Consider the following 14,990-nt stretch of genomic DNA (forward strand, 5'->3'; position numbering starts at 1 on the left):
TTTGACTGTTGGTCTGACCATGTTCATGAAAATAATATTAATTTTGGGCCCTAATTGACGAAATGGGGCTGAAATGGCCCTCTAAGACACCTGGTGCTTTAAAGTGGTTGCTTACCACTGGATAGTTGGAATAGCCCCAAAATCACTGCATGGAATGGGGGAATTGCTGTCAATTAAAAATAAATGAATAAAAAATAATAAAAAGGAAGAAAGATAGGAAGGTATTGTCAGAACCAGAACAGGAGGAGGACCCAGATGCGTAACGTTTTTTCACACAAGCTTTATTTTACGGAAATGGGGCACTCATGCACGTTAACACAAACGGCAGTGATTCGGCGATCGCTGGGCGGAAGAAGTAAGGCAGAAGTCCGGCTTGGAACAACAGGAAGCTAGAGGCCGACGAGATCGATACCAGATACACGAGCAGATACCAGACAGACGGGGTCGATACCGGACAGGACGGGACAGACAGGATCAATACCGGAAACTGGAGACTGGCACAAGTTATCGGACAGGATGAGACAGGCGGGATCGAGTACGGAGACTGTAGAAGGTACTATACCAGATACTGGAGACTGGAGTCCGATATCAAACAGGGCGAGATAGACGGGAATGATACCCGATACTGGAGATTGTAGCAAGGTATCAGACAGGACGAGACGGACGGGATCGATACCCGACACTGGAGACTCGGTTCCGATATCAAACAGGACGAGATAGACGGGAACGATACCGGACACTGGAGTTCGATATCAGACAGGACAGGACAGACGGGATCGACACTAGACAGGATACACAAGCAGGATAGATTGGGGTCCGATATCAAACAGGAGAAGATAGACGGCAACTATACCCGATACTGGAGTCCGATATCAGACAGGACGAGACAGACAGGATCTATACCAGACAGAATACACAAGCAGGATACCGGACGGAGTCAAAACACACGTCTTGCGGGTGCAGAGGTTCGTTGACGGACTGACAAAGGGTGAGTGAGAGCACTGAGCTTAAATACGAGGGAAGCGAATCTGTAACGAGCTGCAGCTGGCGCCAAACGTGCGGGGCCAATTGAGGACAATGGGCAGCCGTGACAGGTATGTTAGTGGGTAGATAGACAGAAGGATTTAGCATCCCTACAAGATGTTAATTGTTATTGGATATAATTAATGTAGTCAGTCCAGTGTGATGTTCACATCCAGCATATTTTTACGCACAGTAATATTATTAGTGTTTACCTCCCAAGTGAAATTATAAACTGCTGTTTCTCATAGCAGAAAGATGATGTTTTCTGACTCAAATTCCAATAAAATATGCTAGTCAAAATAGGCACCACCACGCTATACTTGCCCAAGACACACCACAGGAAATGAGGAAATGGTGCCTCTACAACCCTAGTGGTTAAAGGATTCACATCCACACACGGTCCTATATTAAAATTGTGTTGTACGTCTTGTTTAAACCTGTGATGGTAAGGTGAACTTAATCTCGTTTTTTAAAAAAATGTAAATAAATAAAAATCTTGCTTATAGTGTGTATAAAACAAATCTTGATTGGAATCCACTCCCGCCAGAGGAATGCAATTAAACAGGTTTAATTAGCACACGGCAGGGTTTTTCATCAATGAAGAATTGACAAACGCATCCAAAAATTTCCCCCTTTGATTTGACTCTCTCGTACTCAAACAATGTAGATAAAAGCCGGCTAAAGTCGGTGGGCCTGCTGACAAAAGATAAGATGCAAAACAAGTATCTCGAGATTTGAACAGCTTCTTCAAGTGTCACAGGAGCAACGGGTTGAATGTGTCACACAGGTGTCATGAGAGGCCAGCAGGAAGGGAAGCGCTTGCTTCAGAAATGTTAAACAACCAAAGCACCACTCACGCTTGGTTTTCAAACACCGGGAGTGGATTTTTCGGCTACTATGTTGTGGCCTTGTTCGTCGTTCTCACACTGCTCGTGAGCGGGGCAGCCCTGGTAAGGTGATTTGACGGTTTTTATTTTTTGGGGGTTCTGTCACGTGACTCTAACAGTGTGCTGCTCACACACAGGTTGTGTTTCTCAAGAGAAAGATGAGGTAAGATATTGTTTTTTTTTCAAAATCGTTCTGTTCTTTCCTTTTTTGAGAGCAGTGTGCGATGAGACCTTGACTAGTGTACCACAGGGAATTTCCCTACTGTATTTTCCGCACTACAAGGCAACGGATTATATGGCACGTCCCCAAAATAGTGTCTTGTCCAGTATATTTTCCTACATAAGGCACTATAACGCACATGGAATTAAAACTACAATAAGAGCTAGTGCTGCATAAAAACATGAATAAATACAATTAAATTGAGGAATAAATATTTCATAGAACATAAATTAACATTAAAACATCTGGTTTCACCACTAACGTGTATTTTAGCAACAGAGAATTAACATGTTAACAAAAAAAGGCACTTGAAGACCACTGTACGTTTCTCAAAAGCAGAACAGTTATTATGCAGTATGCAGTATCTTTTAACAATATTTCAAACAATAGTACGTAATTTTGTACAAAACGTTACCAAAAACAAAAATCTTCATTCAAGTAATCACAATATGTTTCATACTTATGAGCAATTATTGTCCAAAGCAGCAACTAAAGTTCAAAAGTTGGTGTCGTCCAAATTCTTGCGCTTCTCTTTCGTTTCCTTTAAGTCAAGTCTAGTCACATTTATTCGTATAGCCCCTAATCATAAAATGTTTTAAAGGACTCACAGGTTACGATTACACCATCCCCTGATCTTAAACCAACATGCTGGCAAGGAAAATCTTAAAACCTCAGCATGAGAACCTTTGAGAAGGGGCCTAACAAGTGGTAATCTCTCTTTGAGGATGACCAGGGTGCAATACATTCAGCATTGGGTAAAAATACACAAAACATAGTGAAGATCAATACAAAAAAACATGGGTAATACGTAGAAATTTGTCCAGTAAGTGCATGACAGCAACGACGCCTCGAGCCTGTTCAGCAAAAAACAATTAGCATGTTGACCACAAGAGGGTTCTCTATATGTTTCTCAAAGGCAACCCATTTATAGTCTGCAGTATCATTTAGTTATAACTATGCATTTCCAACTTATCTGCATAACTGTCGTGTTTCTCATCTCATCAGCCGTACCGCTTATCCTCATTAGGGTCGCGGGGGGCTGGAGCCCATCCCAGCCATCATCGGACAGTGGGCAGGGGACACCCTGAACTGGTTGCCAGCCAATCGCAGGGCACACGGGGACAGACAACTCACTCGCTCATTCGCACCTAGGGACAATTTGGACCGGCCAATTCACCTGAAATGCATGTCTTTGGAATGTGGGAGGAAACCGGAGTGCCCAGAGGAAACCCACGCAAGCACGGGGAGAACATACAAACTCCGCACAGGAAGTCTGGAGCTGGATTTAAACCCACGCAGGAGGTTCCCATGACATGAACTGTGCCGCACAAGCGCCAACCACTGCGCTGCCGTGCTCCTGTCGTATTTTCCCTTACAAAATACAAAATAATGTTACACCATATATTTTTTTTTCTGAATGATATATGATGGGAAATCCCCAGGCGGCAGACACCTGCGCACAGTAGCATCAAACCGCTCGCTTCGTTTGCAAAAAAAAAAAAACGATACCGAGAGAGAGGCTTACCGCGGCGAAATCGTTAGACTTGATTGATTTGCCGTTTCGTGATAGTCGGGGTTTACCGGATGGTACCCATAATTGACAAATTTGCGTTTTCCCGTACAGATTTTCTTGCACGTCGTGCACATCTTAAAATGCATTATAAACGTACTTTGTACAGCAAAAACGTACAGGTTGACAGGTATGTATCTGCCTCACTCTTCGGTTTATAAGACACACTGGATTTGATTATAAGACACACCATCAGAGTTCTGGCCAATTTGTGTTATTTAGATGCACTTTATACAACAGATAATACCATGATTTTATCTTTACCAAAACCCGCTCCCCCGAAAAAAACCTAGCTCTGATCAGCCGAGTAACCATTAAATCCATCCATATCAGTAAGTAGCAGCAGACCATTCTTTGATATATTTATGATCTGTTCATGAAGTTATACCGTACATTTAATAATATATTCCGTTTAATAAAGCTGTTTTTGATAACATTGCTAAAATAATTAAATCAATCAAATGAAGTAAAACTCCTCTACACAACTTTGATGATTTTCACTATTATTTTCTTAAATTCGAACCCAGCATTAAAATGTTGTTCCACTGGCAGATCATTTTTACTGAAGTTACACATTTTTGTAATTTTACAGGAAAAAAGAAAATAAATAGCACAACTTAATAAATAAGTCCAAAAGGTATTCAAATCCCAAATTATTTACCTTACCTTCTGTAATGAACCGGAACAGGATCAGGACCCAAATGCATGATGTTTCTCACACAAGCCTTTTATTTTACGGGAAATGGGGAGTCATGCATGTTAAGCAGCAGTCTGGCATGGAATAATAGGGAGCCAGAGGCTGACGAGATCGATACCAATTGCCCTAGCAGATATTGGACAGATGGGGTTGATACCAAACAGGACGGGACCGACAGGATTGACAAACTAGACCAGTACGTAACTGGAAACCGATATAAAACAACAGGACAGACAGGATTGATATCAAAACAGGGTATCGAAATTAAACAGGACAAACACTGCAGGAACGAAACTGGAAACGGAAATTAAACCAGACAAAATAAACGGGAACAATACCGGCCAGGAAATACCAACAGGAAACAGGACCGAGTCAAAACACACGTCTTGCAGGGCAGAGGTTTGTTGACGGACTGACAAAGAAAGAGTGAGAGCACTGAGCTTAAATATAAATATAAATATAAATAGAGCCGCAGCTGGCGCCACACGGGTAGGGCTAATTGGGCGCCATGGCAACCGTGACACTTCCTGTGCTACGGTGACCACAAAATAATGATGAGAAAAACTTTAAATGGTCAAGAATTGATTCAAAAGCATTCATTGTGTATTATTTCAGTATTGCCTAATGGTAAAAAACAAACTTAAAAAAATAAATACAAAAGTCTACCTTTTCTCAACAAAACTTGAGAAACACTGATTTAGACTTTGTGTTTGCTATTTAAGAGCGGATGAACTGCGCCACCGGCTGATTCCAATGTACAGCTATGACCCTGCAGAGGTAGACCAACACTTGTTAGATGGCCAGCTGGAGGGCGATGAAGAGCTGAAGGTACGTAAACAAATTACTCAACAGAACCATACTTCTCTCATCAAATCATTTGTAAAGTTTCATCAAGTCATGATTTATTTGTCGAGCATTTCTCAGCAAATGATTTGCCATTCAAGGTGCGGTTTAAGAAATTTCAATGTGCAATAAAATAATAAAATCCGCTTTTTCATCCCCACCCAACAACCCAGAACACCAAATACACGAACACACAATGGTTAAATGAAATGATAACTATATAGATGTTAATTCAAGTAAAACCATGGAATTGATACGATTATTTCAAGGCACAGACCAACCGTGTGAGGAAAGGAACCTGAAACAGGCTCATTCACATTGATAGGGATGGCAGCAGATCGCCTCAGGAAAGGATTTTCAGCCATTGAACCCCACCCTTATAGTGTGGGGGCTACATCCATAAGGAAACAATGAAATTCAATGCAATTAAAAATACTAATAAATGAAAATATCAACTGAAGATAAAAAAATAGAAAGACAACATATTACAGTAAGAAGTCAGAAATTAAACGAATAAAACTAATTACAATTCCTTTAAGCACTTTCATTAAATGAATATTATCTTACCTTTGATTCCAAGGCGAGGACATTTTTAATAAAAGTAGTTTTGGTTACCTCAATCCAAACTTTCCAATATTAGTAAAAAACCCTCTGGGGTTCAAATGTTTAGGCAATTTTGCTCAAATATGTTCCAGATGGGGCAGCACGGCGGATGAGTGGTTAGTGCGTCCGCAGCACAATCATGGGATCAAATCCAGCCACCAGCCTTCCTGTGCAGGGTTTGCATGTTCTCCCTGTGCTTGCGTGGGGTTCCTCCAGCACTCTGGTTTCCTCCCACACTTCAAAAAACATGCATGTCAGGTTAATTGGCCAGTTCAAATTGTCCCTAGGTGAGACTGAGCGAGTGAGTTGTCTGTCTCTGCGTGCCCTGCGACTGGCTGGCAACCAGTTCAGGGTGTCCCCTGACCACTGCTTGAGGAGAGGTTGGATGGGCTCCAGCACTTCTGTGACCCTACTGAGGATAATGGAGGGATGGATGTTCCAGATGTTTTCCATCCCAGAATGTCTTTATCAATGAGTTTTTCAAACAAGGTTAATTTGATTTACACTAATTGTATCAGTGGCTGAGATAATAACCCACAGTGAAGAGTCACCATAGTTGCAGACAGGGAACCCTCTCTACAAAAAGAAGCCATTTTACAATTACTATACTATTAGATATTCTATTATACATGAAAAGCAAAGAACAACCCCTGTTTTACAGGCTCAAGCATCAAGTTTTCTTTATTGGCAATTATATTTCACATTAGGCCGACATAATTTTGGAATTATTGTAAAGAAATCGTACATGCAACCCAATAACGCTTTAAAAAAAACATCTTTCAATAAGGAGCCCTCTGACACTGACAATAAAATAATTGTATTTTTAATTTAGTATTGAGCAAGTGTTTACTCTATTTCTTCTTCTTTCAGGAACCACTGTACAAGGAAGGACAACTCAGTTTACTGTAAACCACAGCCATAGTGTGACACCAGTAAATGATCATTGGTGAAAGCAATAAAGATTTTCTGTTACAATTAAAGTAAAGTCACATGAGCCAAATGTTTGTTTATCCTTATTAGACAACGGACAATGAGAGTAGAATTAAGTGAGTTCATCATTAGCACAATAAACACACAAATTAAACTATGCAACTGCGGAATATCATTTCGATAGAACAAAATAAAACACTTGAAACAGAAAAAAAGCAGCGTTTGAAGGCTTCTTCCTCTTATCCCGTTTTTTGTCACTTTACTGCAATTTGTATATGAACACCAGAGAGCGCTGTAACCACGCAATTTGATTGCCCAGAAAATGGAAACATGTATAATATACTGTTACTTGCCTTTCCCCCTAAGTTTCAGGAATGTAATTACTTTGAAAAATGTCCCTCCACGAGAATTAAAGCAGTTTTACCCTTTTTCTTTTTAGAACAATTATACATTATTTACACAACATGTTCAACAACTGCATATGAATAGAATAGAATAGAATAGAATAGAATAGAATAGAATAGAATAGAATATACCTTTATTGTCATTGTTACAACATGGGATATATTGTGACAACGAAATTGGACGCGGCACTCCAGGTCCACATTTTACAGTGAGGATATAAGGAAAACAAAGAGATAAAAGGAACAAAGAAGATGTTTGTACTTTCCTTGTTGTATAGGCTTTTTTTTCTTCCGGAGGGGGGTGTATGAGGGGGTGAGGGACAGACAGAGATGGGCAGATCCAACTAGATGTTTGATCTTACTGTACACACGGTCCAGTGTTTTTTTCTCTAGTTGCTCAGTTCACGAATTGAATGGATTTGGGAAGTACAGTCCTTAAACATCCCTGATTAAAGTCGCCAGCGACGATAAAGGCTATATATTACAGTGTAGTGCTACTTGGTTATAAATTCACTGTAAAAATAATTATAAAATCAAAACAATTTTATCTTGATCAATAATTGTCAAGTCTATTGATTGAAAACATATTACAAATATGCTGGAAGGACCAATAAATGCAAAATGATAGATGATCTTCAAACGTGTTCTGCATTTTTCTAAACAGGAAACACTAAAAATAGCGTTTTCATTAAAATGTTACCAAGAGAAAGCCCTCCCATATTGATTTATCACGGGGCTGGTTATTTTAAAAGTTATGAATAACAGCAAGGCCATGAGGGAGGGCCATTTTTCTCGCCTAAATATTTGTTTAACATCGGGGTTGTGCAGCAGGTAAAACCCTCACTGGAATCGAGATGTTCTGTTTTATTTTCAATGCAATAAAATTAATAATAACCGAATATTTCGGGTTTGTGAGTACAGAAAAATACTTTCTCAAGTGCGCTTTAAAATGTCTGACAATCATTTATATACCAAAAGGGTGAAAGACAGAAGTTGGTGAAATATTCCCAAGGCACCAGCTTCACATCCCACCAGTCTGTCATGATTACTTATTGCCCTCACCTGTACCCGCTCGTTTGGCGCCAGCTGCTGCTCGTTGCCTTATTGATTCCCTTCCTATTTATACCCGGTACTCCAGTCACTCCTTGTCAGTCCGTCAGCGAACCTCTGCATACGCAAGGCAAGCACTTTGACTCCGGCTCCCGTTTGTCCCGTCCTCATCTGTATCCTGCTCATTTGTCCCTGATTTCCCGATCGTCTTCGGCTCCCTGATTTTGCCCTTTTTTTTGACAACGCTCTGATCTCCCGCTCCGGCTAGTGACCCGTTTTTGCCCACCGTCCCTGCTCCGATCTCCCGCTCCAGCTACTTGAGCCATTTTGGCACATCGACCGCGCTCCGATCACTCGTTACGGCAACTCCACTCGCTTCCGCATTCCGACCACGCTCTGATCCCGTGAGCTCCTTGCTCCTCCTGCCCAATGAGCACCGGACCACTGTCATTTGTTTCCCCGTACCTGACTTCCTTGATTCTACAATAACGCTTTGTGTGAAATGTTATGTGTTTGGGTCTGCCATCAGTTCTGGTTCTGACAGTTTTTTGGATTAAATCTTACAGGTGGTTTAATAAGTCTCAAGGCCTTTCTCTCAACATTAATCTTTTAAAAAGGTGTACTGTATAATGACTTAATAAGTGGATATGTTGCGACGATAACTGGATAAAATAAAGTAAATATATAAAATTAGAATATATGGGTAATCAATCATAAGGTGTGGGGAAACCAGTATATAAAATATATATGAGATTAAAATAATTAAGCCTCGACTTTATTCGGAAGCGGAGCCCTCTCTTGTCACTTCGTACTGATTAAATCTGTTAGCCAAACTGTAACAGGATAATTTTAATTTTTTTATTTTTTATATTTGAACCGTTCTTAAACGAGTAAAAAATGGGCAAACTTGTCTTCTGAGATTTTTTTTTTGAGAAGGAAACTAAAAGGATTAGTTCTTATTTTACAACGTTTTGAATTTATCCAATCAAAAATATTAAATTTAGACAAATTTTAACAGATACTTAGATTCTTTCCCAAAAAATAGTACCACATATGTATGCGTGATTTGTGAACAATGACACTTAAAGAGAGAGCGTATTATTAAACGCCTCCTCATTGTAAAAAACAACTTAATTAAAAACAATATTGGTTGAAATAATGAGCAAAATTTCATCAGCTATCATAAAATAATGCATTTTTTTAAAGCCCCAGTGTGTAAAATTTAACCACTAAGAGCCACTAGATTATCTCATGCGAACAAAAACTAGTGCCACAAGCACAGCGTAGCAACAAGTTTCCAGATGACCATGGCGGTGACCATAGGTAGGGATTCCACTATGTAAAAGAAATAAAAATGTCTCGTCTATTAAATGAAAATAACATCATCATTGATATGATAGTTGAAGTATATTTTCCTAGTATTCAAATCAAAGTTTTTTTTTTTTACTGAAAGTTTATGTACCACTAGGAGGCACTAAATATTACACACTGTCCCCTTGAAAACTAGTAGCTCACAAATTAATAAAAAAAAAATATATTTTTTAATCTTGCATGTGTTTAGATATTTATCTATAAATATATACAAATACAACTCTCCCAAAATGCACAGACGATTTCACTCTAAGTGTGCATGCAATATTACAAATACCCTTGTGTGCCTCACAGGGTTGGGTAGGGTTTCTTTAACTGGATTACTTTCAATTAGTTTTGGATTACTCCATTACCAAATATGCTAATAAAAGACAAAAGAAACTAAATATGGACTCACAACACGTGGTAAGCTTTCTCTCCTGGCTTTGATCTCTTTGATCTCCGGCAAAACTAACATAAAATGCGACGGAAACAAAATGAAAATAAATCCAAACAGCTTGCCAACATCATTTTTGCCGTTCCATGTATTATGTTACTCCCCAAGCCAGCACAAAATTTAAAAATTTTAATAATGTTTAGCTTCTTTTGTCTTTTATTAGCATATTTGGTATTGGAGTAATCCAAAAGTAATTGAAAGTAATCCAGTTAATGTAACCCTACCCAACCCTGGTGCCTCAAACAACACAAGTTGCCAATTTACTAAGCAACTTGATTTTCAGCAGGTGCTTAAGTGTAGGTGGAGGAGGGGCTTCAGTGTCAAGACAGGCAACTCGGAAGGGGCTGCAGAAGAGCCTTGTGACTTGGATGATACAACCAGGACAGCCAAAATGTATGTTTGATTTAATTATTATTTTCTATAAAAAAATGTTTGGCTGATATCATGAAACGGTGGTGATGTTTGAATTAATATTTTTGACACACAATTTGAGAAAGCTGATCTTTTCAAATCCTGCTGCTTAGATCTGTTTGTACTTTCCATGTTTTTGGCTGTGCAACAATGATATGTGGTGCGTGATGTCATTTGAGATGTGCAAACTTGTAGAACATACTGTTGGAAACGATGCTGAACTGGGCTGGGTTGTTATTGCGAAGGACATTACCTCTTTCAATCAATAGAATATATTGTGCAAAGCTCTAAAAAGCAAGGGAAATTGAGCTATGGTCTGTCGGAAATTACACACAACCTGTAAAATGTCACTGTGCATTCAAAAATGGGCATCGATGTGGCGTAACCCCGGAGGGAAACTTGGGGGACACTCTATTACCAGCTCAGTAGCCTAGATGGTAAGGCGCCCGCTTTGAGACTGGGAGGTCGGTGGTTCGCGCCCCGGCCGAGTCATTCCTAAGACTTAAAAAGTGGTCGGCGGCGCCCTATGTTGGCTGTGGCTGCATCGGCTCGCTACAACGGGTCAGGTGCAATCGACATTTCGTTCTGTGTACATTGTTACACAGAATGACAATACAAGGAAATTATTATTATTATTATTTTACTGGTTTCAGTGGAAAAGGTTCAGTGACTTATTTGAAGTTGGGAAACGGTGGAATTTGTAAGTCTATCCTATTTGATTATTGGACACCACCCTGTGAAAATCCAGTTCCCTGGTCAAGGGGAAAAAAAAAAAAATGCAACTTGATTTTTTTTTTTTTTTTTTTTTTCCAATTCCCCTAAATACACTACAAAGCTACCAGATGGTATGAAATGTTTTCCTGGAAGAATATTAATTTAGGTGATAACCTCCTAACTGGCCCTGGGCAAATAATTTCTCCCCTACCTTGATGATGACCTGTTGGAGGTTCAGTGTGGGGAATACTCAAATCAATCATTATCGATCCGAAATTTTTGCTTGGGAATGCCATGATCATTGAATAATTGAACACTCCCCCCTACTTGAGATGGCTTATTATTATAAGAAGCACAACACATAAATTCTAGCCCCTAAAAAAATTTCAGTTTATATTCAGTAACTACATTGAGATATTAAACAGTTAAAAAAATAGACATGGTTTTATAACAAACTTCGGAACAAAAGCCAAGACCGTTTAAATAAAGCAACAATGTAACAAAATTACAACTGGTGTATAACTAGAGAACTAAAATCGCTTCAATTGCAAAATATTTTGAAAATAGTTGTTTTGCACAGCTCATAACTTTTCGTTTACAAGGTTTCATATGCACTTTATGACTACATCCGTGTAGTGTCCTAGCATAGTGTTTTTTTATTTTCTTTTTCTTTTTTTTTTTTTTTTTTCCATCTTCTAGACACTGGGGGCTGAGAGAAAGACAATTTCAATGCTGTTTCTGTCCCAGAATTGACAATTAAGCTGACTTTGACTAAAGTGTGAATTGATGCCATAGTGACAATAGATTAACAGGTTTTAATTCAGTAACAGTAACATGTTTAAATTTTTTTTTGGTTGCAGCTCATTGTTCTATAAGCTATTTCAAGTGTAAACTTGTGGTCTTGCTACCGTAGAAAACCACTTAACCACACACATTCAAAAGCATGGGCCTTTTTAGCATTTGGTGGGATGTGCTCAAAGAATTGGGCTCTATTCTGCCTGGCAAGCAAGCTGTAGCAACCAACCTCGGTAGCTAGAGGAGGTGCAAAAAGTATGCTTGTCGGTTACAAACGCAGTCATGAAGAGTAATTGAGGGTGCCAGGGGAGAAAGGGGCTGTTTGATTAATTTGGAGTAGGAGCAAAGTGTTGATCCCATGCAAATACTTGATTCAGAATCCACAGTATCGATATTTGAACCACTGACATTACGACTTAGTTCTGCAAAATTATACATCTAATCTAGTGTAAAATTGTGTCTTGTCACAGGGCGAAGAGGTGCCATCCCCTGCACGTAGTCGTGTTCATCTTTCTTTTCGCATCTCCTGCATTGTGCAAGAACCTAACCTGCTTTGTGCGGCCCATCCTAGAGATTGAGCGGAAATTTGAGCGCCTGGTGACTGAGTGTGCCCCTGACGAAGTCTGCTTCAAAGCTTTGGGTTATTTTGGCAAAGACTTGTCCGTGTCTGCGGCAGGCTGCCTGCCTGTGGAGGACTGCAATAAGGAGAATTATCGCTACTACGAGAGAACCATCTACAGGATGACATACACTTGCTGCATGAAGTCATTATGTAACATGTGCACATCACTCCCGGTCAATACTTATGCCATTATTGCTGCAACACTTGCTTTGATAGTTTAATTGTGACCTAAGCATTCAATTTGAAGAGTATGACGTAAAATTTTGAAATTGAAACTGATTTTTTATGTATTGTATAAAAGTTTACAGTGAATTAAAGTTGTGTAATGCCATGCATGACATCCAGTAATGTATTCCTCGTGCTGTTCTTTTAGGACTGCTATGGCCAGTGTTAATCACTGCCCATTTACAGGCTCTTTGACAGACCCTTTTTGTATTATACTGACAGTGGTTGGGAATAAAGCATTACAAAGGACTGTTTCTGTAACGCAAATACTTTTCTTGTTCTGAAATGTGCTAACATTTAGTGACCACTATTGTTACCAGTATATGTCTTTATGTATTTGTATTTAATTTTTTATTCAGCCAGTATAAACCAGAAACATGATATATACAAGAAATCGTTTGACACGCAAACAATAATGATAAAATAATATCTTTAAAAGAATAGAGTAAAAATATATATTGTAGTGTATAATACGAGGTAATAAAATAGAATAGTTTAAAAAGAATATGTAAATAAGAGTAGAATAGGTTGGAGGAATGTCGTTGACATAATATTATACATAATAACCTAAATCAATTCCCGTTGATAATATGGGCAGCGGAACGGTAAAAACTCTTTAAGACGTGAAGTCTTACTCGCAATGGAGCAAAGACAGCGACATGATGGCAAGTAATCAAAGTACCTGTGAGCAGGGTGACTGGGATTGTCTATAATTTTTAGGGTCCGTTTTCTAGTTCGATCGATGTAGATACTTTGCAGGGATAGGAGTACCTATTATTTCCTCTGCCGTTCTCACTACTGATTCCATCTTTGACAAGTCTTTCTGATTGACACAACCAAACTGTGATTGACCTAGTTGAAACGGATTCATTATTAGTACGATAAAAATTGACAAGAATGGATTGACTGACTCCGAATGATTTGAGTTGGCGAAGTAGAGCCTTTGTCTGGCTGACTTTAGAATATCAGTAGCAATGACAGTCCATGTGAGGTCAGTTGACAAGTACTCAGAAACTTGAATGAATGGACCAGTTCCACCTCACTACCATTAATAGACAGTGGCACATGCGGGGGAGGCTTAGTACGGAAATCTATTATCTCCTTAGTTTTACCTACATTAAATAACAGATTACTCTCATGACACCAGGTGGAAAGTGAATCAATTTCTGCTCGGTATTCAGTTTCGTCTCCATTTAATTTGAAATAAAGCCAGTAACTGTGAATGTGATATTACGTTACCCCGCAACTTTATATATGCAGGACATTACTTACGTCTTTCAATTATTAGACTTCTGTCACATGCATTCCTCACCTGGAAATGTCCTTGAAGGTATTTTTATTTACAAAGTACAACTGAGAACAATCATAGTGGTGTCGTTTCAAGCACAGAGTACAACAATGCTGAATTCCTCCTTTTAGATGTTTTATGTACTCACATCTAAGCCAGATATACAACCATAAAAAACTTCAATTAGGGAGTCTGCTTATATGCAGACATTTGGTTGTGTGTTTGATTCCTTACCGACATGGTGTTTAGTGGATGAGCTCATTTTAACCTACAAATGACAACTTGGTAACAAAACAGCACAATCAAACTATGTTGCCCTTCATCAGTAACAAAAAGTAGCTCCCAGCTTTTAAAAGGTTGGCAATCTCTACTCCATATCAAGCGTTTCTAATATATATACATTTAAATGCATAGCCACCAACATAAACGCTTAATACGAAAGACTACAGCTTTTCTCCACTTAAAAACACTTTTTTATTTAATCTACCACTTATTCATATTCAAACAGGTACAAAAATGAGGAATACTTAAGTCTACAGCTGATTTATTTTGAAGAGCGACTATGTGCATGAATAAACCGTCGAATGCATTAAATTTCCATTTTGGTAAATGTTTGCAACATGTAGTTTTAAACAAGCACGGAGTGTTTCGTGTGTATCTGCTTTTTAATGTTAAAAGGTAGGCATGCATGGGAAAAATGTAATTTTCTCATCTGATCTCATTAGCCGTACCGCTTATCCTCATTAGGGTCGCGGGGGGGGCTGGAGCCCATCCCAGCCATCTTCGGGCAGTGGGCAGGGGACACCCTGAACTGGTTGCCAGGCAATCGCAGGGCACACGGGGACAGACAACTCATTCGCTCATTCATACCTAGGGACAATTTGGACCAGCCAATTCACCT

General features: G+C 39.2%; 1 protein-coding gene across 1 annotated transcript; it reads left to right on the top strand.

The window, feature by feature from the left end:
• Positions 1–1,838: 1,838 nt before the first annotated feature.
• LOC148362514 (uncharacterized) lies at positions 1,839–13,050 on the top strand. The gene is made up of 5 exons (XM_088339949.1): positions 1,839–1,973; positions 2,048–2,073; positions 5,120–5,225; positions 10,321–10,427; positions 12,425–13,050. Exons 1-5 carry the CDS (start codon positions 1,854–1,856, stop codon positions 12,795–12,797), a joined length of 732 nt encoding a protein of 243 aa, XP_088196075.1. The 5' UTR covers positions 1,839–1,853; the 3' UTR covers positions 12,798–13,050.
• The last annotated feature ends 1,940 nt before the right edge of the window (positions 13,051–14,990 follow it).

This window comes from Urocampus carinirostris, chromosome 7, assembly GCF_059441175.1.
Source record: "Urocampus carinirostris isolate Australia breed hairy pipefish chromosome 7, RoL_Ucar_1.0, whole genome shotgun sequence".
Taxonomy (NCBI): Eukaryota; Metazoa; Chordata; class Actinopteri; order Syngnathiformes; family Syngnathidae; genus Urocampus; species Urocampus carinirostris.